General features: G+C 38.3%; 1 protein-coding gene across 1 annotated transcript in view; it reads left to right on the top strand.

Annotated features, from left to right (window-relative positions):
- The window catches only part of VWA3B (von Willebrand factor A domain containing 3B), a 75128-nt gene that overhangs the window by 2854 nt on the left and 49070 nt on the right, over positions 1-23204 (top strand). Inside the window, exons 4-8 of the mRNA XM_032226227.1 lie at positions 1291-1541; positions 2045-2204; positions 5643-5812; positions 8017-8129; positions 21319-21435. Coding sequence (XP_032082118.1) covers positions 1291-1541; positions 2045-2204; positions 5643-5812; positions 8017-8129; positions 21319-21435 — 811 coding nt within the window. The remainder of the gene's footprint in view (positions 1-1290; positions 1542-2044; positions 2205-5642; positions 5813-8016; positions 8130-21318; positions 21436-23204) is intronic.

The following is a 23204-nucleotide window of genomic DNA, read 5'->3' as shown; positions in this document are numbered from 1 at the left end:
TCAGAATTGTGCAAGCCATGGTATTTCTTGTGACACTCTATGGAACTGAAAGTTGCACTGATGAAGCCGGCTAGGAAGAATACTGACACCTCTACATTTTGGTGTGGAAGATTTTGAGAATACTACAAACAGCCAAGAAAACAAACCAGTGGATCACTGAACAAATCAACTCAGAGATCTCCCTTGAAGCACACATGAGCAGTCTTAAATTATCTTGCATCTGACATATTATGTGAAGACCTAACTGTTTGGACAAGGCAGTAATTCTGGGAAAGGTGGGAGGAAAGATAAAGAAAGGCTGACCAGCAGCAATGTGGATGGACTCAGTTATAATGGTGATGAGTACACTGTGAGAAGACCGGGAAGATGAAATTAGGAACAGATCACCATAGAGAAAATCTATTTAGAGGATTGCTAGGAACCAAAATGATGGTTGCAATCAATCAATCAATGTATCAAATATAAATAAATAATAAAAATGCTTCAGAAATACTAAGAAAATAAAAATAAGGCTATATCGGATCAAATTGGGGAAAGTTCTCCAAAATAGTTTGGCCTTAGCTTCCCCTTGCCCCCAAATTCCTGAAACTGGGATTGGTAACATTTTCTTCCTGTTAGATTTAATTTGGTTGGGCTGGAACTGGACAGTGAAGGTGATCCTGAAAGCATCTGGATGTCAAATACTATGTAAGTCAAAAGCAGCATTTTTAATAGGACCTGGAGACCAATTCGAAGCTAATGCAGGATTCACAAAAGTGATGTTATATGTTCCCAGTGCCAAGAGCCAAAAGTATGGGGGCTCCTGCATTTTGAAACAATTACACTTTCCATATATTATTTATTGACAGTCCCATGTACAAATACATTACATTAATCTAGATGGGTGGTGCTAAGGGCATGGATTACTATTGCCAATTCCTCTTTGGCAACATTCTGACCAGCATTAGTTAGGGTTAGTGTACAATCATGTACAATTATTCAGCAGATAATAGTGTTCCCGTACTCTTTTCTAAATGAGCTGTTCTCCTTTCAATTGAATAAATTCAAGAGATGACTGGGCTTGAAAAAATATGTCTTCAGCAAACACAGAATACAATAAGTCCATATTGAACTGTTGGGCGGGAAGTAAAATTGTAAGTAAGTAAGGAAGGAAGGGAGGGAGGGAGGAAGGAAGGAAAGAAAGAAAGAAAAAGAAAGAAAGAAAAAGGAAGGAAGGAAGGTTTCTACATTTATCAGGGGTTTTTTGGTTACTATCTTGAAATGTAGTATTCTCTTTTTATTTAAATACAGCTGACAGCCAAAAAGAGCCGCCTTCTTAATTTTGCAAATTGTCTAACTGGAATGATTGAACTGTACAAAAAAAGAATGGACTGGTTAACTTCTGAAAGTCGTCAGATTTTTGGAGTCATACAGGAACAGAATATCACCATAGTTCTGGATTTTGGAACTGCTTCTTTAAGTGAGTTCAATCTCTGCCGAGAAGCACTTTCTATGGTCTTAAAGCAGCAAGTGACCCAAATTGAGAAATTTAACTTAATCCGGTAAGTTATCTATATTTTATTACTGAGTTATGCTAATTTTTTTTTTTTAACCATTGCACTTCAAATGGCAACAAGCTATTTGGAAAGACATATGAAGTATAAATAACTAAGGAGAGGTATTGACATTTTTGCATGTCTTTTAAATTATTTGTGAGATGAGAAGAATTTCTTGTCTGTTAGGCGTAACAGAGGTGAGCTTTACTTGTGATAAGAAAGTGGTCGAGAAAACAAGTTGGAGTGTGTGACAGCCCCCAAAAGTTAGCCTCCTTCATTTTTACAGTGCTTTCTCAAAGACAGATGTCAGAGCATGTGAATGAGCAGAACTTTGTCATTAATGTGCAACTCTGAGCTACTTGTGATATGTCCTGGACATTTGTCACCCCGATCATATATCTGTCTAGACATCAGAGAATATCCCTCTGCCTTCTGGTCTTAGGAATTCCTAGGCTTGTAAGAGGATAACGTAGCATTTCCTCCAAATATTTTAGTTACTTCCTTTGCAGGGTGGCTCAGGATCCTGTGAGGTGGCAAGAGAAATCTGTTTTTGTTACAAAGGACTCTATAGAAGATGCCATTGAGTGGCTCTGGAGGCTGGAAAACCTACCAGCTGTTTGTCACACTGGAGCTACAGAAGCAATCTTGGAGGCACTGTTTGCTCATACGGTAATCTATTTCCAGAAGTGTTCAGTTAGGACTAAGGATACCCCACTGAGATTTAACTGACAGTACTGCGGGAATGGATTATGAAGGGCCCAAGTACTAATAAAAGAACATGGGGTTTATTTAGAAGGAATTTCTTTCAAGTTGTTCTGCAGGCTGAAGTTTACCAATAACAGATGTACATGACAGTGTCCTGTTCTGAAGGCAGAAGTTTTCTTTCTAATTCTCCTTGGAAAGAGGGGCAGAGAAATATTTCCATGACACCAAAGAGCTTGGAAATATATAACCTTGGTTGGAATGATCCATTTTGGTATATTAGGTGGAAATATACATGAACATTTTCCTGTGCATGCAGCCTTTCATGGAAATATAATTTTTTCTAGAAAGTCTAATTAAATATAGGGTGATACTTAGAAGCTGGTGAAATCACCTAAATGTTCCATATTTAATTAGGTTCTCTTTAGGTTGTTTTAGGAATTGTGGGGAGAACAGATCACATTTTAGAATTTAGATCATATTTATGCCGAAATATTGAAAGTGCAATAGGGTTCACAAACTTTTTTGTTTCCTCTTTTAGCTTGCCAAATGGAGGCACAATAGTTGTCTTCTTCTTCTTTTTTTTAAAGCCACACTGTACTGGCTTGTTCAGAAACAATTAATTAGAAATTTCCTGACTAATTGTTCATAATGTACAGAGAAGTGTGAGTAGGCCACACAGTATATCCATTCAAAATATTGAATGTTGATCATGCCTTAGTAAATGAAGATATGATCATTTGAAGGTAGTCATGTACATCTGAAGCAGACATCTCTGAACTGGTAAAACAGAAATCTTTTATAATGTATATCCTAGTAAACTGTAGCAGCCCTCTTTCCTGTTAAGCATGGAGGCTACAGACTCAGCACTGGTAGGTGTTCTGACCCCCCTCGTCCCACACCAACACACACTCCGAACCAAAGATAAGTTACGGCATTTAATTAACAGACAGGCAGGTCCTTGGCAGCAAACCGGCACAGACGAGCTTGGGGAGCAATCCAGCACAGATAAGCCATGGCAGCAATCCAGCCTTGCCAAGCTCACAATAATGTTCTCCAACATTCGTTCCTGCGTTGACTTCTGCAAAAGGGGCATGTGCACAAGCATTCCTTTTATAGTGCCTGGCATCTAGAAACAACTCCCTTGGCTCCTCCCCACTGCTGATGTCTGGATCACCCTCCCTTGTCTCCACCCCACTGGTCCAAGGCTCAGGCGCCTCCTGGTGGCCAACCAGCCTCTTTGTGCCCTGCTCGGAGTCGGAACCCTGTCCAGGGTCCTCCACATCCTCCAAAGCCGACTCATAGGGTCCCTCGCTTTCAGAGTCTGGTAGCAGCTCCAATGGCTCCTGCTGGGCCACAACAGTAGGGTTAATGAATTTTAATTCATTGAACACTGGCATCATTCCTAAGCATAATGAAGCCAAAATCAGAAAGCATGCATTGTAATGTCATGATGCAAGTATATGTTTGAGTCATAACATTGCATACAAGTATGCAAGGGCTGGTTTTGCATCACAGCATTGTGACACATGTTTTCTTACTTACCCTACTTTGCCCTTCCGTGGATGTGTAGATCATAAATTGCTGACACAAAAAAATCAGGACTTACATTAAAGCTGAGGATCACACAAAACTGTATTACAGACAGAGAGATGTATTTGTGGAGACTATTTCCAACCTCAAAAAGGAAATAGCTTTCTGTACTTCTGCTACAAAAATATAAACACAGCAAGTCCAGATATTGTAAGTCATTCTGGTAACCCAGAATAAGGGAGAAATTTAAACAGTTCCCCTTTCTATAAAATGGAAGTTTTCTTTATTTATTAAATTCATCAGGTCATCCAACTTCATTGTGACCTTGATGACACGCAATATGAAAACAATTAAAAACAAACAAACCACAAAACAGACATCTGGGGGAAAAACATACTTTAAAAAGAGCCATATAATATGATTCCTCTGATATAGGCAGTGGACTCCACATCAATGAAAATGGATTCTGAGATAGAACATGGATAAATTATCGCTATGTCTAAAGCTTAGATCCCAGCCACTCTTGCAAAACGTGTTGTTATGAATGTGCAACTTTATAGGCATAGCATTCAATTCCTGCATTGTCTGTGGTGATAGAATTTGTCACCAAACTCTTCTAGAGAGCACCAAATTGAGGAAATTGATAAAAAGACAATCCATTTTATGGAATAAGAAATAACTATTTTTATTTTTATTTGTTTTAACAAAAACTACTACTTTTATTTAAAAACAGATGATAAAACATCAGTAGTGGTGCTTTGTAAAGTGACTAAAGTCACCTTCTGAAGTTGCCGCTTGAACAATGAAACAGATGCAGGCCCCCAAAACCCAGAAAAACCACTTCAAGATCCTTTGCAGACCTCCATAGATGCCCATAAACACTTTCACTAGGACTTCAGCTGAGGGCTTGGAAACCTGTCTACCTTGATGCTTTAAACAGTGGCTTCAAGGAAAATATTTCAGTTGCTTGGTAAAATTTATCTTCAAATGATTTGTGCAGTTCTTGTGTGTAATATAGATGTCGTGCAGGTATCAGAGGCTCTTAATTTGTGCAATTGAATCTAGCCACTCCTAGGTTAATCCTAATTCTTTCAGGTGATCAAATTTTCAAACTGTTCACATCAGAGGTAACATGGCCATAGAATAAGTCATTCTTCATCCTTTCATTAAAGGATGAAACTTTGTCCTTGTAAAACTGATCTTAGCTATCAAAAAAGCCTGTTTCTTCCTGAGAATAGGTATAGTTTCAGGACACAATTCACTAGTTATCTGAATTCAGAATACTGGAACCCATTTTTTAAATTTTTATTACATAGTTTTAACATGTAGTAATTCAGTCCAGTGAGCCCTTACCTGCACATTGCTGTATAGTATGCCCAGCCCTCCCAATAATAATCCCTTCAAGAAAATGTATTCTAGAACTGTATATGGAGTTCTGCCACAAGACAATCCAGATATTTCAGTTAGAACTAAACACTACATCAAATAATGATGCACTAGAATCCCATTCCTTAACTCTATACACTTTCTTTTTTTTCATTTTTAAAGGAAAATTGTGATAAATTTATCAGGGCACCCAACTTAATTGTGACCTTGATGACACACAAGGATGACATTTGACACTATTTAAAACATGTACTGTACAAGTCCACATATGAATTGAGCATGAAGGTCCATATTGTTAATGTGAAGACCTCTGTATATCTTATCTTTTGCTGATTATTCTGCATGCCATTGGCCCTTCTATCATTTTAGCAATTTTGACAATCAAGAATAGAATGGAGGTATAGCTCTGCTATTCATATAGAGCATGTGCAGAGTTTTGACCTAAGGGTCTGTAACTGTTTTTGTTGAATGACTTGTGCACTTCAGGCAGAAGCTGTATACTATTTTGTCGTGGGTGATATACCAGAATGCGCAAAGCACTTGCTCATACAGAAGATCTCAAGAAGTCTCTGTCCAATCCATACCATATCTTTCAACGCTAGAGAAGAAGAAACAGTTGATTTCTTAAAGGATCTGAGTCAGCTAACCACTGGCAGGTATGAAGTAAATGGGATATCTAACATTGTCAGCTCCATAAATCCCAATTATAAGATGTACCTCTGTAGTTGCTTACACTGATGCTTTCTGGGTAGATTAAAGCACATTCTTCATGTTATTTTGGGATGATGTGAGCTATAGTCCAACATATCTCCATGGTGGAAAAAGCTGGAATGTAGAAATCCTGTAGCACTCATTTCTCCTATCTTAGTTGACTAATTGTCTAAGTCCAGCCATAAACCAGCTATAGTGTGATGACCCAGGGCGTGGCAAGAAAGCAACAGAGCCATAGAACAGGTCTAACTATGCTTTATTGCTCCAACTTTGCCTCAAGCATCCCCATGTTTACTACAAGTTCTGGAGCAAAGCTCTCATATGCACCTTCAACAGCCTCTGGCTGCGAGTAGTCCAGTAATCAAAGTGAGCAAAGCAGTAACCAGGGCCAGCAATCCAGTAAACAAGGTTAGCAAAATAGTAACTAGAGCAAGAGGTTCAGTAAAGCAGGCTAACCAGGCAAGCCCCACAAGAATGAGCATATTAATCTCCAGGCATCAGCAAGTGAACACGAGGCTCCACAGATTCAATGCTTGTTCCCAACAAATTCCCCTCCCACTGGCATCTCCTTACATCTCAGTCCCCATTTTCCTCCTTAGCCAACAAAGCCGCCCCCTCAATTTCTGTCGGCTCAGCTTCCAGCTCGTCTTCCCCCACAGATTCAGGATCTGATAGGGGCATGACACTTAGATAAAAAATAATTATGGCAAGGAATGGCTTGGTAGTCATTTCCAAAAGGCTACAATGGTGAAGGTTGAATCTTTAGTTAGCTTTTTACTGAAGCAATAACTAAATATTTTTGAATAATCAAAAGGTTTATATAGGCCTGGTGTTCTAAGGGCATATGAATATAACTCTGGAAACTGTACTATAAAAAAACTAGAAAGACATATTTTAAAATAATTATTAACAATAAACACATACCATATTTTTCAGAGAATAAGATGCACTCCCCCCCAAAAAAGAGAATGAAAATCTGGGTGCGTCTTATACACTGAATATAGCATTTTTGGCCTCCCAGAACCCCACCCTGCACATCCTGGTGTTTTTTTCTTGTTTGTTTTTTTTACAAAAATGGACATGCAGAGGATTTGGGAGGCCTGCAGAGTGCTCCTGGGGGCTGGGGAGAGTAAAAATGAGCAAAAAATGGGCCTGTTTTTCACAAAAACAGGTGTTTTGCCCTCCCCAGCCCCCAGGAGCAGTCTACAAGTCTCCCAAACCCTCTGCATACCCCATTTTTGCAAAAAACAGGCCCATTTTTCACCTCCCCAACCCCCCATGCATCGCAGTTTTCCACTCCCCTGCCCCCAGGAGCACTTTGCAGGCTTCCCAAACTCTCTGCATGCCCCATTTTTCACAACAAATGGGGCATGCAGAGGGTTTGGGAGGCCTGCACAGTGCTCCTGGGGGCCAGGGAGGGGAAAACATTTTTTTAAATTTACCTCTTCAAAATCTTGGTGCGTCTTATACTCTGGTGCATTTTATAATCCAAAAAATATGGTATATAAGGGTTTAAAAACTCATATCTTATAAAGCTGTTTTGCAGGCTCCCTGTCAAGGGATCCCCAGGCCTGGCTTTAAACTCACTTCTTAAAAGATCTCTGGAAGGACAGTAGTGTTGGTGCTAATTAAAAAAAATGCTTGTAGCAGCTGACTGAATGTGTAGTTCTACAGATGAAAAGTTTATGTCAATGAACAAGCCATAGTCCTTTTAAAAAAATCAGAAATTGTATGTTAAATACTGTGACAAATGCCCTGATTAATGTGCACATAATAAAAAAAATGAATATTGCAGAAAATATTGAGTGATGTAACTTGATTTCTTGAAAGATGCTTCAGAACAGATTTTTTAAAACTAGCTGATGAAGTCACAAGGGTATCATATTGCCCATGTCTGTTTACCAGCTGCTTTGGAATTCAAATTACGTTTTTATCTTCCCAAGGAGCTTAAATTGGTGTAGATTGCTCTCCATCCCCTCAATTATAAAAACTATGTGAGGTAGGCAGTACGGGAGAAAGAAAAATCCAAGGTCATCCAGAATGACTACAGCAGCAACAGTATTGTTTCATTTCTAATACTTTTCCTCCTAAAGGAGGTTACACTATGATTCCAGATATATATTACAAATTAATATTGTTTACACTTCAGGTTCCATGCATTTGCTGAGAGGACAGATGAAGTGCTTGTGATGGGCCCTTCACTCAGTAAGAATCAGAAAGCTACCCTGAATTCAAGAAGGCTGAAAGGAAGACTCCCTTTAGGTAAAAGTAAACAAAATCAATGCTACCCATTGACCTTAAAATCTTCAAATGCACATTTTTATCTGAGATTGCATATCAAATGTAGAAGAATAACACAACCACTACAGAAAGAAAATGCCAGGGTCAAAGTTGTTTAACAAGAGAAGCTTATCATGCTAGATTAGATACGAGAGTGTTTGCACATTTGAACATGAAAAAACAGACCAATGGCCTCTCATCTGTGGAATTCAACCTGTGCCATAACCATTAAGTGATCAAAGCAATTTAAAACTGATGTTGAAAAGTATGTGAAATAAAAAGCAAGGCTTAATATTAAGTAAGAGTCTCCTAGAATTATCACCAGGAGCTATGAAAACATAATTTGTCCCTCTTACAGCTTGTTCAAACTAATGCTAAAGCCATTGTATTAAACGCTATTGAAAGAGTCTCAAAAAATTTCAAGGCCATATTCTTCTGTCTTCTAGCTGCAGTTTGACCAAGTCAGCTTCTCTGCTGAAATCAGATTTGACACACGCCCTAGTTATATTTGCATCTAAAATTATCTAGAATTACTGGCCAGTTACTTTTCTTCAACTGTTTGCTCATGTATATTTTCAACCTACATTATTTTATGGTCATTTATTACCAAATGTGGGGAATATTGATAAGCATTATAAGCAAGGGTTGAACACACTATAAAAGTCCACCCCTCTTCTGATTCTTTAGCCATGTTCTTATATGATTAGACTTATGTAAGTAGAATTCAGCTCATAACCTGGGCTTGAAAAGTCCCCTTAAGTAAAACAGGGATAGCTTGATGAGACTAAGTATGTCATGAACTTAAGCAGGATATTTAATGGACAAATGAATCACTAGTACATTTCAGATCCAAGGAAGAGTATCAAATTTTATTGAAAACTCTTGAACAGTGTAAAGCTATATTTTTTCAAAATATGTGAAACTTTGAAATGGTGTCAGTTAGCCAATTGGAGGGGATCAAAACCTCTTTCCTTCATTACATTTATTTTTTTAAAATGCTGTGAGGGAAGCTGACAAACTGCTCATTTCTACCTGTTCAGTTAAGAAAAAAAATACTAAAAACTGGAAGTCCAAAAGAAGTGTTCTTGTTAATGGGAAAATGGGTCACTCCAAACTCTATGGAATTCCAGCATTTCAAGTGGAAAGTTGAAACAAGTTCTGATGCACCATAGTTGAACCAGAATAGAAAAAAAACCCCAGAATTGGCTCAGTTTCCTAACGTAGATGAGGTACATGACCTGATGGAGCTAATATAGGAGTGATGCAAATGTTATCTGTGAAAATACCCTGAGAAAAACCACACAAGAGTCAAAAAGAGAGAACTGCAGAAAACACTGAGCGGGTTTCAGTTAACTCAGTGTTGAAGACAAATGTCAGTGCATACCAAAATGTTTGGATTTTTTTCTAAGGCTATAAAAATGAGAGTATAAGGAAGCAAATTAAGCAGTTGGTCCTTATTCAACAGGAGAGACTCTGAATGCCTTGATGCAATGTTCTTGCTATGGGCAAGTGGTAGGTACAGGTGGTCCTTGACTTAACAACAGTTCATTTAGTGACCATTCAAAGTTACAGCAGCACTGAAAAAAGTGACTTATGTTGAACTTTCACTCAACAGATACCAACTTGGCAGCATCTTCATAATCAAGTGATCAAAATTTAGATACTTTGCAACTGGTTCATATTTACTCTATGACCATTGCAGTATCCCAAGGTCATGGGTACCCTTTTGAGGCCTTTTGACAAGTAAAGTCAATGGGGAAACCAGATTCACTTAACAATCAAGTTACTAACTTATCAACTCCAGTGAATCACTTACCAACTGTGGCAAGAAAGGTCATAAAATGGGGCAAAACTCACTTAACAAATGTCTCACTTTAGAACAGAAATTTTGGGCTCCATAATGGTCGTAAGTCGAGGACTACCTATATTCGCCTTCATATTTTTTAAGGACTGCTTTGCTCAGTGAATCCAGTAGCAGGAACTTTTCAGATTCAGGTGCCTGTATCTATAATGTGTATGCACTCAGTAAATGGAATATGATGGTTTAAGCTCCTACTAATTCACATAAAATACAGGTAATCCCAGACTTATTACCGTACCACAATTGAGCCCAAAATTGAGGCAGCCACAGTTGTAACTTGTGAAATGTAGAGATCCCTGTCTTGATGGAGCTACTGCTGTGTATATTTTAAAATCACCATGGGCTTGTTTTCATACTTATTGGTACTTTCCAAGGGAGAAATAAAAAAATATATATTAGAAAAGATTGCAGCAAGTTATGATCCCTGCTGCTTCTGATGGGCATTTTATAAAATATAGATAGTGTCATTAAACAAGACAGAGCTAAAATGCTAAATAATAATGTAAAGGAACGTTTTTATAACTCGTATGGGGGAAAAAAGATGTTATTTCACTACGATTTTCAGTTATTTCAGCAAAACGCCCCCTATTTCCTGTGTTTTAGGGAAGAGTGAAATTAATTTTTTCTGAGAAAGTGATTGGGGAAGATCACCTGTTTCGAAATAGAGATCATTTGTATATTCTCTAAGTCTGTTTTAAGTGAATGTGTAGAAGTTTCCAGAAGGGGAAAGAATTGCTTGCCAAATTGTGTATGTTAATAAAAAAAAATATCTGAAGAGAATTAAGCAATTCCTGTTATGAACACTGTGATTTCACATAGATAATTTGCAAATGCTACTTATTTAACAACAGTCCAGGCAACCGCATTAAGATTGCATGTTCTTCAAACTTTTTTTCAGAAGAAGCAATCTGGAACTTCTGCAAACACAATATTTTTCTAAAATTCACCAGCAGCTCATTTTCTTTGAGCTGTCCAAGGGATCCTGAATAAAAATGACAGCTGCTTTAAAAATCCTACTAACTTTAAGAGGGGATCTACTTACAGAGTAGCATCTTTTTTTCAGGCTTCTGCATTGATGTTGTAGCTTCTCATGAAAAAAAGCTGCTTTATTTGCTAATTATTTTGCTTGTCTGTTTTTATAACATTTCCATCCCTACAATATCATTTTGTGGGGTATTTGGGGCCAGACGTTTTATTACAGATACCTCAGGGAACTATGGTGCTTTATTCTTGGCTCCTTAACCTTTCTAAGCATGACATTTGCTTTGTAAGTTTTTTGGTAATGGCTTGAAACAGATGCAATAGAAGTTGGACAGGACCTGGCAGTGGGGACAGCAAATTATGTGCCATAGTTTCCCCATGACCCAGGCATGAATTGGTTGCAGTAATGGGGAAAGGCCCTAAAAAGGTGAGTGGGTGGAATTACATGACAAATTGAACATGTAGTGGCAATGCCTAAACTAGAAAGGTTGAGTGCTCCCCTGATTGATTTACAGGTAGTCCTCAATTTACAATAGTTCATTTAGTGACTGTTCAAAGATGCAACCACACTGAAAAGGTACCTTCTGACCGTTTTTCACACTTATGACTGTTGCAGTATCCCCATATTCATATGATCAAAATTCAGATGCTTGGAAACTGGTTCATATTTGTGATGTTTGCAGTGTCCTGGGGTCAGGGGATCAACTTTTACAACCTTCTGACAAGCAAAGTCAATGGGGAAGCCAGATTCACTTAACAACCATGTTACTAACTTAACACTTGCAGTGATTCACTTGGCAAACAAGGTCATAAAATGGGGCAAAATTCACTTAACAATTGTCTTGCTTAGCAACAGAAATTTTGGGCTCAATTGTGGTTGTAAGTTGAGGACTACCTGTATTAGGCTGCCCAATCCTCAAATCTCTCTGAGCAGTTGGCATAAATAAAGTGGGGGAAAGGGGAAAACATTTAATGAGAAAAGGGATAAATATATTATTCTTTCTTTCCAAAAGGCCTTTTTATAGGGTCAAGGAGTCATTTCAAATTCTGGTCTGATTCTAACATCTAAGATGTAGTAGGTGGTGTGGTGTGGTGGTGGTGTGTGTGTGTGTGTGTGTGTGTGTGACAGAGAGAGAGAGAGAGAGAGAGAGAGCCTTGACCTCTGGCAACTGCTTGGAACAGTCTCTACAGTTCTTCTCGGCAAGATTTTAGAATTAGATTACCATTATGTGCTTCCTAGGACTGAGAGAGAGTAACTGGTCCATGATCACCCAGCTAGTTTTATGTCCTAGGTAGAACTAGATCTCACTTGACTCCTGGTTTCTAGCTTTTGTCAGTTCAGTACACCAAACTCGCTCTCATAATGCAGTAACTTTTGGGAGGCATTTTTTTTTGTAACCCAAGAAACATTTACTTTCCACAGTTGGCCCAAAGAGGAAGCATTATTTCTGATTGTTTAGAAATCATCAACATGGGAAAATTCCAGATGATTTGAAACAGACTCAAGAAGCTTTGAACAAAATGAATTGGATGTGCAGTTAAGATTGCAATTCTTTAGGAGAAAGCTTTTTAAACCAGATGTTCTATCCCCCCCCCAAACATGGATATACAGTATCTAGGTCAGAACAATCCTCCTTTCCACAGAAAAATTGGGTGCGTGTTGGGAGGTTATTACCTTATTATTTTTCTTTTTATTTCTTTTATACAATGTTTGTATATCCTTGTCAGCTGGCTTGACTCATCACGTGCAAGTAGTTGGCAATATAAATTTTCTAAATAAAAATAAATAAAATGGGTAATTAAGGATCAAATTCTATGGGCTGTTTGAACATATCCTGCCCCACTTGATTCTGAGTAGCTGAAACGGCTGTTTTTATGTATGATAGAGGTAGAAAAACACTCTTCCACTTTTGTGCCATTGTTTCCCTTTGATGATGTGGACTTCAAGTGATCCCCAATGATCTTTTCTTTTAAAAAATAATCCTCCAAATATTTTTTGATTTATTGCTAACTCCTAGGTTGATGCTATTTTTACTGCTTGCATTCATCCTTGTTCTCCCTTTTATCATCAGCTGTCTTGTGAGGGCTCATGCTCAAAGGTTTATAAAAATCTATTCGATAAATAAGCTAATTAAAGCTTTCCCACACAGGTAGGGAGAAATTAACTCTGCATGCTTGGTTGATTTTCTCCAGCCCCCAGATCACAAGAGTAAATTGCAGAACTTGGAAAGGTGAAAACAAAGGAAAATTGCATACAGTTGACATAAGAAAAAAGGATATGAATGTCTTGTTCTTTTTCTTCAAAATCGTTCAGGACTGTGAAGCTCTTCACAGAAATACTTTCCTAATTCCCCTTAATTTTGATTCAGCAGCTGTTTAATAATTTCCTGCATCTAACTATGTTTCTCTACTGACTTTGGCTGTTTGAGGGAAGCTTTCCATCTGCTTCTCTCTAGGTATTCGGTTTATATTTCAATGGGTGGGCTGAGAAATCTTAAAATTATTCCTCTGCCTTTCTTTTTATGAGTGAATTGTGGCGTGGTTTCAATCAGCCACAAAGTATAGTAATCTTCTAGAAGCACTCCGTATGCTGCATCTTATTAACACATTAAATGGGAATACAAATAATCCTAGGCATTTAGCTTTTCTTTATAGCAATAGCAGTAGACTTATATACCGCTTCATAGGGCTTTCAGCCCTCTCTAAGCGGTTTACAGAGAGTCAGCATATTGCCCCCAACAATCTGGGTCCTCAGTTCAGCAGTTCGAATCCCTAGTGCCGTGTAACAAAGTGAGCTTCTGTTACTTGTCCCAGCTTCTGCCAACCTAGCAGTTTGAAAGCATGTAAAAATGCAAGTAGAAAAACAGGGACCACCTTTGGTGAGAGAAGGTAACAGTGTTCCATGCGCCTTCGACGTTTAATCATGCTGGCCACATGACCATGGAGACATCTTTAGACAGGGCTGTCTCTTTGGCTTTGAAACGTAGATGAGCACTGCCCCCTAGAATAGGGAATGACTAGCACATATGTGCAAGGGGAAACCTTTACCTTTACTTATAAAATATTTAAATTGAAAGAGTGAGTACATAGCAGGTTTAGTGTGATGATGCTAATAGAAGATAGAATATTGTAGTTTGTTCTACAAAGTTTATGATGGTATAAATCAAACATTTAATAGAACCTTAGATGACTAAATATTAATTACTAAAGTTATTTGCCACCTATCTTGCAGTTTAAACATCTTAACGCAGAAATTTGACTTACACATTCTGAACATTTTATCTGACAACATAGAACAGAACAGAATATTCTTTATTGGTCAAATGTGATTGGACACAAGGAATTTGTCTTCAAGGTGAAAGCTCTCAGTATACATACAAGCAACAAAGTGCTAAATCATATATCATAAACACACAATCATAAATTATAAGATACAACCAACAAAGTGATAGTCATAAGATACCAATAAGAGTAGGTAATAGGAAAGATGAGAAGTATTATAGTAATACAGTTCTATTACATGATTAGATATCCTTAAGCATAAAACAGTGATGTGGTAATTATGTGTTTAGCGGAGTGATGGCATGAGGGGAAAAATTGTCTGTGTGTCTAATTGTTTTGGCGTGCAATGCTTTATAGTGGTGTCCTTAGGGGAGGAGTTGAAACAGTTCAGGATGTGAAGGCTAATATGTTATTTAATATAGTTGATTAAATAAACACTGTAGTTTTGTACATAAAAGTGACCCTGAGCTGCTTCATTTATTTATTGCTGAATTTCTGATTTTCAAAGGACACAGTAATTTTCTTTTCCAGATATTCTTGATATAATTTTGTAACTTTCAATAATTCCATGATGGGCAGCAAGGGAAAAGACAGCTTGCTAAATTCTAGCAACCATCAGTTGAAACAGTTTGGATCAGTCTTCAGGGATGGCTACAGTTCATATGACTATATAGTGAGCAAGCAAAATATCTAAGGAAGCAGATTTCACAGAAGTTGTTTTCAAAGGAAAAATGCTTTCAGGATTGGGTGTGAGCATACTGGTGGTAATATGATGTGAAGGGCCCTTGCTATCCATTTAATGTATGGGAATTGGTTCCTATATCAAGGCAGATATGGGAATCAAACAAACATTTCCAGAGGTTTGGTGTCATTCCAATACATAGAAACTTTAGATGTACAATATACAGTATACAAGTTAAATGTTGAATAGATAACTTCTAAAGTGAAAGAAACTAATTAAAATGACTACTGAAAAGGTTCTGGTTTTATTCATTTGGAATAATCAGGAATTACCACTTTCAATACCATACCATACCATACCATACCATACCATACCATACCATACCATATCATATCATATCATATCATATCATATCATATCATATGAGGACCCGGATTGTTGTTGGGGGCAATATGCTGACTCTGTAAACCGCTTAGAGAGGGCTGAAAGCCCTATGAAGCGGTATATAAGTCTACTGTTATTGCTATTATTATTGCTATTGCTATATCATACCATACCATAGAATAGAATAGAATAGAATAGAATAGAATAGAATAGAATAGAATAGCAGAGTTAGAAGGGACCTTGGAGGTCTTCTAGTCCAACCCCCTGCCTAGGCAGGAAACCCTATACCATTTCAGACAAATGGCTACCCAACATCTTCCTAAAGACTTCCAGTGTTGGGGCATTCACAGCTTCTGGAGGCAAGCTGTTCCACTGATTAATTGTTCTAACTGTCAGGGAATTTCTCCTCAGTTCTAAATTGCTTCTCTCCTTGATTAGTTTCCACCCATTGCTTCTTGTTCTGCCCTCAGGTGCTTTGGAGAATAGTTTGACTCCCTCTTCTTTGTAGCAACTCCTGAGATATTGGAACACTGCTATCATGTCTCCCCCTAGTCCTTCTTTTCATTAAACTAGACATACCCAGTTTCTGCAACCGTTCCTCATATCTTTTAGCCTCCAGTCCCCTAATCATCTTTGTTGCTCTTCTCTGCACTCTTTCTAGAGTCTCCACATCTTTTCTACATCGTGGCGACCAAAACTGAATGCAGTATTCCAAGTGTAGCCTTACCAAGGCATTATAAAGTGGTACAAACACTTCATGTGATCTTGATTCTATCCCTCTGTTTATGCAGCCTAGAACTGTGTTGGGTTTTTAGAAGCTGCTGCACACTGTTGGCTCATATTTAAATGGTTGTCCACTAGGATTCCAAGATCCCTCTCACAGTTACTACAGTTTTCATTTTTAATGCATATTAATTACACATCCTTAGATTTAAAAATGTAGTACAGGTGGTAGGTGTTGGTGGTGGTTTGTTCTCTGAGCTTGTTGTTCAGTTTCCGAACTTTTCGTCACCAGGCTAGGTAACAACACTCATTCAGTCCAACTGACCACATGAGACCTACAAAAGCAGGAGAGAACTGAAACAAGAAACTTCAACCAAAGTTCCACTGATGATGTTACCTACCCTGATGACAAAACATTTGGAAACTGAACAACAAGCTCGGAGAACAAACCACCACCAATATCCTTAGATTTGTGCTGTCCAAGTGTGTCAAAGACAACCTTTATACTGAGTGTATCCCCTTGTCTTCCCCTCTCTTTAAAAACCCGGTTCCTAGTTTACTGCCATCGATATAAATTATCCTAACTGTTAATTCTTGGCCCTTACTGCATTGTTGGAGAGCGAATCCCATTAATTAAGTATGCATTGTGAGAGAAAATAGTTTATATTGTTATATTTGCCATTGAGACAATTCTGTGTTCTGTCATTGGGATGGTGATAAAAATATCTTTTTCTTCAATAGAACTCTGGGTAGATCTCAGAAGCAGTTAAGCTGTAAGCAGTAATGGTGATAAAGACAGCTAGCAATGCTCATTTTCCACAATTGTAACAGCTGTTGACTGGTACTTATTGGACGAAATCCATACTCTTGATGACTTATTATGAAGTATAGATTTCCTGAGATAAGATTACAGAGAGGATCAAAACTTGGGAAAGTGTTAATGAGAGGAACGATGATCCAAGTCTCTTGGGAGATTATGTGTTTAGGTGGTAAATATTAGTATTTGAGGATTTGTTTTCTATGATAGAAATGACCTGCAAATGAAATTGGCTTTGACATGTTCTAACCTTTCCTTTCTGGAAAATATATATGTCAAGATTGTTGAACTTGAGTTTAAAATAGGGAAATGTATATGATCAGGAGATTGGGAAATTTGGACAGGAAACTTTTGCACAATTCATTCAGTTTTAATAAAGAAATATATGTCTTGGGAATGTAATATTTGCTGTATGAAAGCTATGATAGCTTATGCAATTTAGCTTTCAATTACTGTTTTCACCCTTGCTCAATATCAGATTTATCTTACTTGAAAAATGCAATTCTTTTCAGTCCTATCCAATTCCCAAAACTATTTATAAAAACATTAATCATTGATGCATCACAGACAATCATACAGCATTAACAGCCAGAAACGCAATGATCATAGCCATTGGCAGAAAGCTATGATGATAAAATATGCACCATGACACCACTTTGTAAATACTGTCCTATTTGCAACCCAATGTCAGGTGCAGATATGTGAATTGTGAGGCTCTGATATCATAGTTCGTGTTTTGTCACTTGCCTCTTCCCAATGCAATGGCAGTGATGCTATTTAAATTGGATTTAATATTAAACAGTACCTAGGGTATGAGATCTATCCATATAGATCAATCCATAAAATCTGATTTAAATCAAATATCATGTGTAGTTGCTTTATAGCATTTTGTACAGACTGATATGTTTCTCACACACTGAAAAACACAGAAAACACTGGCTTAAAAAAACAGGAGTGGAAATTAAACAACTTGTTATTTGAAAAGTGGAGACAGAGCTCATGAGACTGGGACTTGTGTCAACTTCTACTCATAATAGAAAACCATGCCTTATTATGTCAGAACCGGGTAGGCATTTGCAATGAATCCAATATTGCAGTCCTTTGTCTCTGCTCCTGATAATTAAGTCCACCCCACCCAAAAGGGAAGAACAATGCTTCTACAAAAGGTAATTTAAACATTTTTAATAGGCATTAACATTGTTACTTGTTTGCAGCCCAAACTAATCTGTAGCCTTTTGGTTAAGACAATTAATTTTTTTTTAAAAAATGTTGCTTAAGAAACCAGGCAGGAGAATTGCTCTTGAATATTGGCTTTAAGCATAATTATCCTTCTTGAAACTTGGTAGTCTGCCTTCTGTGATAATTATATATTCTCCCATGGGTAGCTTTGTTTCTCTAGAAGTGCTTTGCATAAAGGAACAAGTGTGGGCAGTGATTTCTTTCTTTCTTTCGTGGTTGTAAGACAAATTAAGGACCACTTCAACTTGCCTGAACAATACAATTTTTCTCTTGGGCCTTCTAAGTCCCACTCTCTGAAATGCAGGTAGCAATTAAGTAAGAGTCTTTTCTGGTTTGTATCCTGCACATGTTTCTTCTCCCCTCACTAGATTACTCAAGAGAGCACCCTTTGCGCACCCCCCCCTGAAACAATATTATCTTGTTGGGCATTAGGTCTTCTCAGTGGCAACATGTTCCCCAGACAGGTGGATGGCTCTGGCTTGCTAGCCTTTCATAACCTCTAAAGTCCTGGCTATTTCCCAAGACATTTGAGATGTTGTGTTTTGCTGTTGATGTGGTTTTATAGTTGAGATGCATTGGATGCCATGGATTACTGTTCATAACTCTTGATTTGTAATCTTTATACATCACCCAGACTCAATGTTTTGAGATCGGTGGCCATAGGCATGTAACACACTCACACAAACACATTCACACACACTGATCCATACAGTGGGATCAGCTTATTTCTTTGGAATATGAGTTGCATTCTTGTGTATTGTGTAATCTCACCCCAATTTTTTCGGTGTCATATGTTGATTTCTGTGGATTTTATCCTAGCTCAGATGATATAAGACTACAGGCAAAGTGATTCTAATTGCTTTGCCTTTTTCTTTTAAACATGAGATTTTTTTTAAAAAAAACCTGGTACTTGTAACTCCTTTGGCATTCAGAATTGAAAAATGTGTTAATAGTTTGATCATTGTACTTAATTTCATTTATTGTTACTAATAAAAAAACATAATAAATGAAATGGATGAGGTCCTTCCACTTGTTAAAAAAATATACAGTTGGTTTATGCTCATATCAGTGTTTTTTCATTCAAATGAAGGAAATATAGGAAAGTCCCAGGAGATGGCAGTATACAATAACACATAAAAATGCACAATGAAAAATGAAAATGAAAGACTGAGAAAAGCGTTAACCTCTCAGAATTGTTCTGGGGTTTATGAAAATTATGCATGCATTATTTCTATTCAGTTATATTAATGACAGCAGGAACCCATTGCTGCCAAATCTCTGGCATATGGCCCCCTTGGAAATCTGCTGTGCTAGCAAATCAGTTCATGACGTGTTCACACCAACTGCAGCGCCACTGCAGCATCATAAAACTTGACATTATTCTGGCACTGACGAGAACAAAATGATTACTGCACCACATAAGGCTGGTGCTGATATTTAATCTGATAAAGCCAATAGTGTAGCATATTATTCGGGTATATTTAATTGAACATTGGATCTGCTTTCCAAACAATGTTCTTTTCATAGCTTACCTATTCATATTAGTGAAACACTCTTTTTCAAGAGAGAGAGAGAGAGAGAGAGAGAGAGAGAGAGAGAGAGAGAAAGAGAGAGAGAGAGAACATTATATAAGACTGGCAGACTTAACGGCACAAGTGTTTGTGGACTATCATTCATCTGCATTATATGAACATAATTATATTGCATTATCAGTTCCTTAATTACATTGCATTCATGATTCCTGCACATTTGGCACTTTTCTGTACTTTGTATATTGATGAGGGTTAATTGTTCATTTACTGTAGTAATACTCACGTGTTTGGGAGTCTTTGAGGCTTGAAGCATTGGAATGAATGGTAGTGATACATTTACATTTAAGAGAGAGCAAAAGTGGTCTCTAGGGCAGTGGTCACCAACCGTTGGTCCATAGACCACTGGTGGTCTGCAAGAAAATTGTGGTGGTCTGCAGAAAAATTATTTGCATTTTTGATATTGCACTAAATATTATTTATCTTTTTAAAAATCCGTACTAATGGTCCACGGGATTTAAAATTATGAATGTAGTGGTCCCTGAGGTCTGAAAGATTGACAACCCCTCTTCTAGGAGACACCATAGAGGTGGAAGTACAAGGTGGCAATTCTTAATTCCCAATAAGTCTGGATATTTAAGAATTGATTTAAAGAGACTCATTTTCTCCATAGAAAGGACTTCTTTGTTGGAAGCTGTGAGAGAGAATCTTGGAGAGGACGGTTTCTATTTATTTCTCTTCATGGAACACACAGTCCATACTGTCTTGAACTGCATAGCCTATTAACACCACTTTTCCCAGCTTACATGGGGCTGCACAGGAAAAGAAAAACAACAACAGTGATACTCCTCCTTTCCCCTCATTTGGTTCTAATCCCAGTTTCATTCTTTTAAGAGAATATGCTTGAACAATCTGGATGTCTGGGTGGTTTCACCAACTTTGATTGTGATTATGTGACATTAAATCAGTGTCAACTGTTAGTGGGCACATAGGTTTTCTCCATGACAATCGGACCCTCAAAAGGTCCTTCAGACCTTCCAATGTTAGACTTTCCAGACCAGTGGTGGGTTATGGATCCCATCACAACCGGTACGCTGCGATGGGGCCACACATCCACCATGTGCACACATGCGCACCTGTGATACATGTACATGTGGAAATGGCCCGGTTGGGTCAAATACAGGTAAGGAGGGCGGGCAGGCGGGTGGGTCCTCCAGAGCACCGTACCGCAATGATACCTGGTACCCCCCAGCAGGCATCGGTATGCACATACCAGGGTGTACCGGCCATAACCCACCACTGTTCCAGACGTTTCCACTACCATGAGTTCATCCACCTTGCTGCTGGTCCTCCTCCCCTTCTCTTTCCTTCCACCTTTCCAAGCAATAAAGCCTTATCCAGGGAGCTAGGTCTTTGCATAATATGCTAAAGTCTGATAATCCCGAAATTAATAGGTTTTATTTATTTTCATGAAATACAAATCCAGCATAGAATTGGCTCCCCAGAATTATATAGCCATGAATAGGCTCTTTAAAAAGGGGTAATGATTTGTTGTAGCTGCCCTGGGCTTACCAAATGCAACAATATTTAAAGATTATGCAAGGCTAGAGAAACTATTTCCTTAGTTTTATCTAATCTTTTCTCTGTGTCTTTATACCTTCCCGCAAATGCAGGAACCGGTGTTAGAGAAGATGTCTACCTGATTTGGAAGGAACTAGAGGAAGCCAAGAATATCCTAACCCAGATAGAGAAAATTCTCATAGAATTTGAGAAATCTGAAATAGTGGCAGGTATTTTATGAATGCATAATTGCAAAGGACTTGATTTATGAACAGTTTGATGGAAAGTATTTTCAGTACGTGCCCATCCATTAGCGATCAATCTACAAATTGTAAATCTGCAGAAACAGTCTAAATACTAGAAAAAAATTCTCTATGACTTGGCTGGTTTTACTTGCAATCTACTTCTGAATATGAGAACAAATAACAGAGCTAAACTGGGGAAGTTAAGAAGATATACTGTAGTTCCTCAGCATGCATACATATATATTCATTTACTGATTCAATAACTACTTATTTGTTGAAATTATGCTTTTCACCTTCACTTGTTCTTTTGCTACAGCTTGCCTCAGTAGATCTGGGTTCAACGTAAGATCTCTCATTTGTGGGAAGAATTTGTTACAAAAAGTTACCCTAGCAGACTTATTTCCTTTGCTAAAGGACATTGTTGGTTAAGGAATGAACGAACTGGACTGCGTTCAACGGACTTTCTCCAGCTCAGCCAAAACACCTGCTCTGTGTAGGGGGAAGAAACTTTCTCAGGGTATTCTGCCAAATTTCCCCCCCAAAACCAAGGTTTCTGTAGTGGTAGCCAATCCCCTCAGTTTCCTTTAAGTCTGGGTGAAGCTGTCACCTGCACCTTCCAAGCCTTCCAGAATCTTCAGTGGAGCTCATCCCTTTGGATCTTTGCTTCCTATCTTCTAGAGAAGCCCTGGACCATTCTTCTCTCCCCTAAGGACACTTGCCCTGCACACTTCACTCTCCAATTTCTCTCCAGCTTCTCTATTCACAACAGGTGGCATACTTTTAGTCTCCTATTCCCATTTCCTGAAGCTACTGTGGAAATTAGTGTTCTCCCAGAGACCCCAACACTGATATACCTTGCTGCACCAATGGAACTGCTTACTCAAAATCTCCCCACAGCAGCTCTGAATAGCAGTCAGCTCAACCCATCAGTCTCACAACACAGCTGTCCATGAAGGACACAAGTGAGCTGCTTTCTCTTCTTATCTCATTCCAGTGTCCAGTAGAGCAGCAGTCCTACCCAGTCACAAAATCTCTACAGCGTGTCATAATCCCAGGAGAAGGCAGTTGCAAAATATTGCAAGCTGTTACCTAAGAAAATTACATAGACCTGCAAAAGACTATAGTGACTAAGAATTGACTCAGATGAGAGGAGACTTACCGATAAAGTAGTAATATTTCTAAGGAAAGAAGAATGTATTGGTTCCACCACAAAACCGCGTTCGACTAAAGCGCGTTCGCCGAAACCGCGTAGCTGACGTCATCACAGGGCAACAACAGCACGAAGACAGAAGCACGCTGTAAATGCTAAACCTAAAATTAACACCTAAACCTAAACCTAACCCCCCTAAACCTAATCCTAAACCTAACCCTAAACCTAACCCTAAACCTAACCCTAAACCTAACCCTTAACCTAACCCTAAACCTAAACCTAATCCTAACCCTTAACCTAACCCTAAACCTAACCCTAAAGCTAACCCTAAAGCTAACCCTTACCTTAAGTTGAATCGGCTTGCTTTCAAAGCGCTATTTAAAGCACCCTTCTTTCTCCGCGCTCGCTGTTGTCACCCTGTTGATGACGTCAGCGACGCAGTTTAATCGGGCGCGCTTTAGTCGAGCACGGTTTTGTCGTGCCACGGAATGTATTAGTCATGTACCATAAATAAATATGTGTATGCAAATATATCCATTTAAAATCAAGTCATATAATATCTTCAAGCTGATATTGGCACGTACTTACTTATTAATATTTTCAT

This window comes from Thamnophis elegans, chromosome 11, assembly GCF_009769535.1.
Source record: "Thamnophis elegans isolate rThaEle1 chromosome 11, rThaEle1.pri, whole genome shotgun sequence".
Lineage (NCBI taxonomy): Eukaryota > Metazoa > Chordata > Lepidosauria > Squamata > Colubridae > Thamnophis > Thamnophis elegans.
This window is presented reverse-complemented; position numbering and strand designations above follow the sequence as displayed.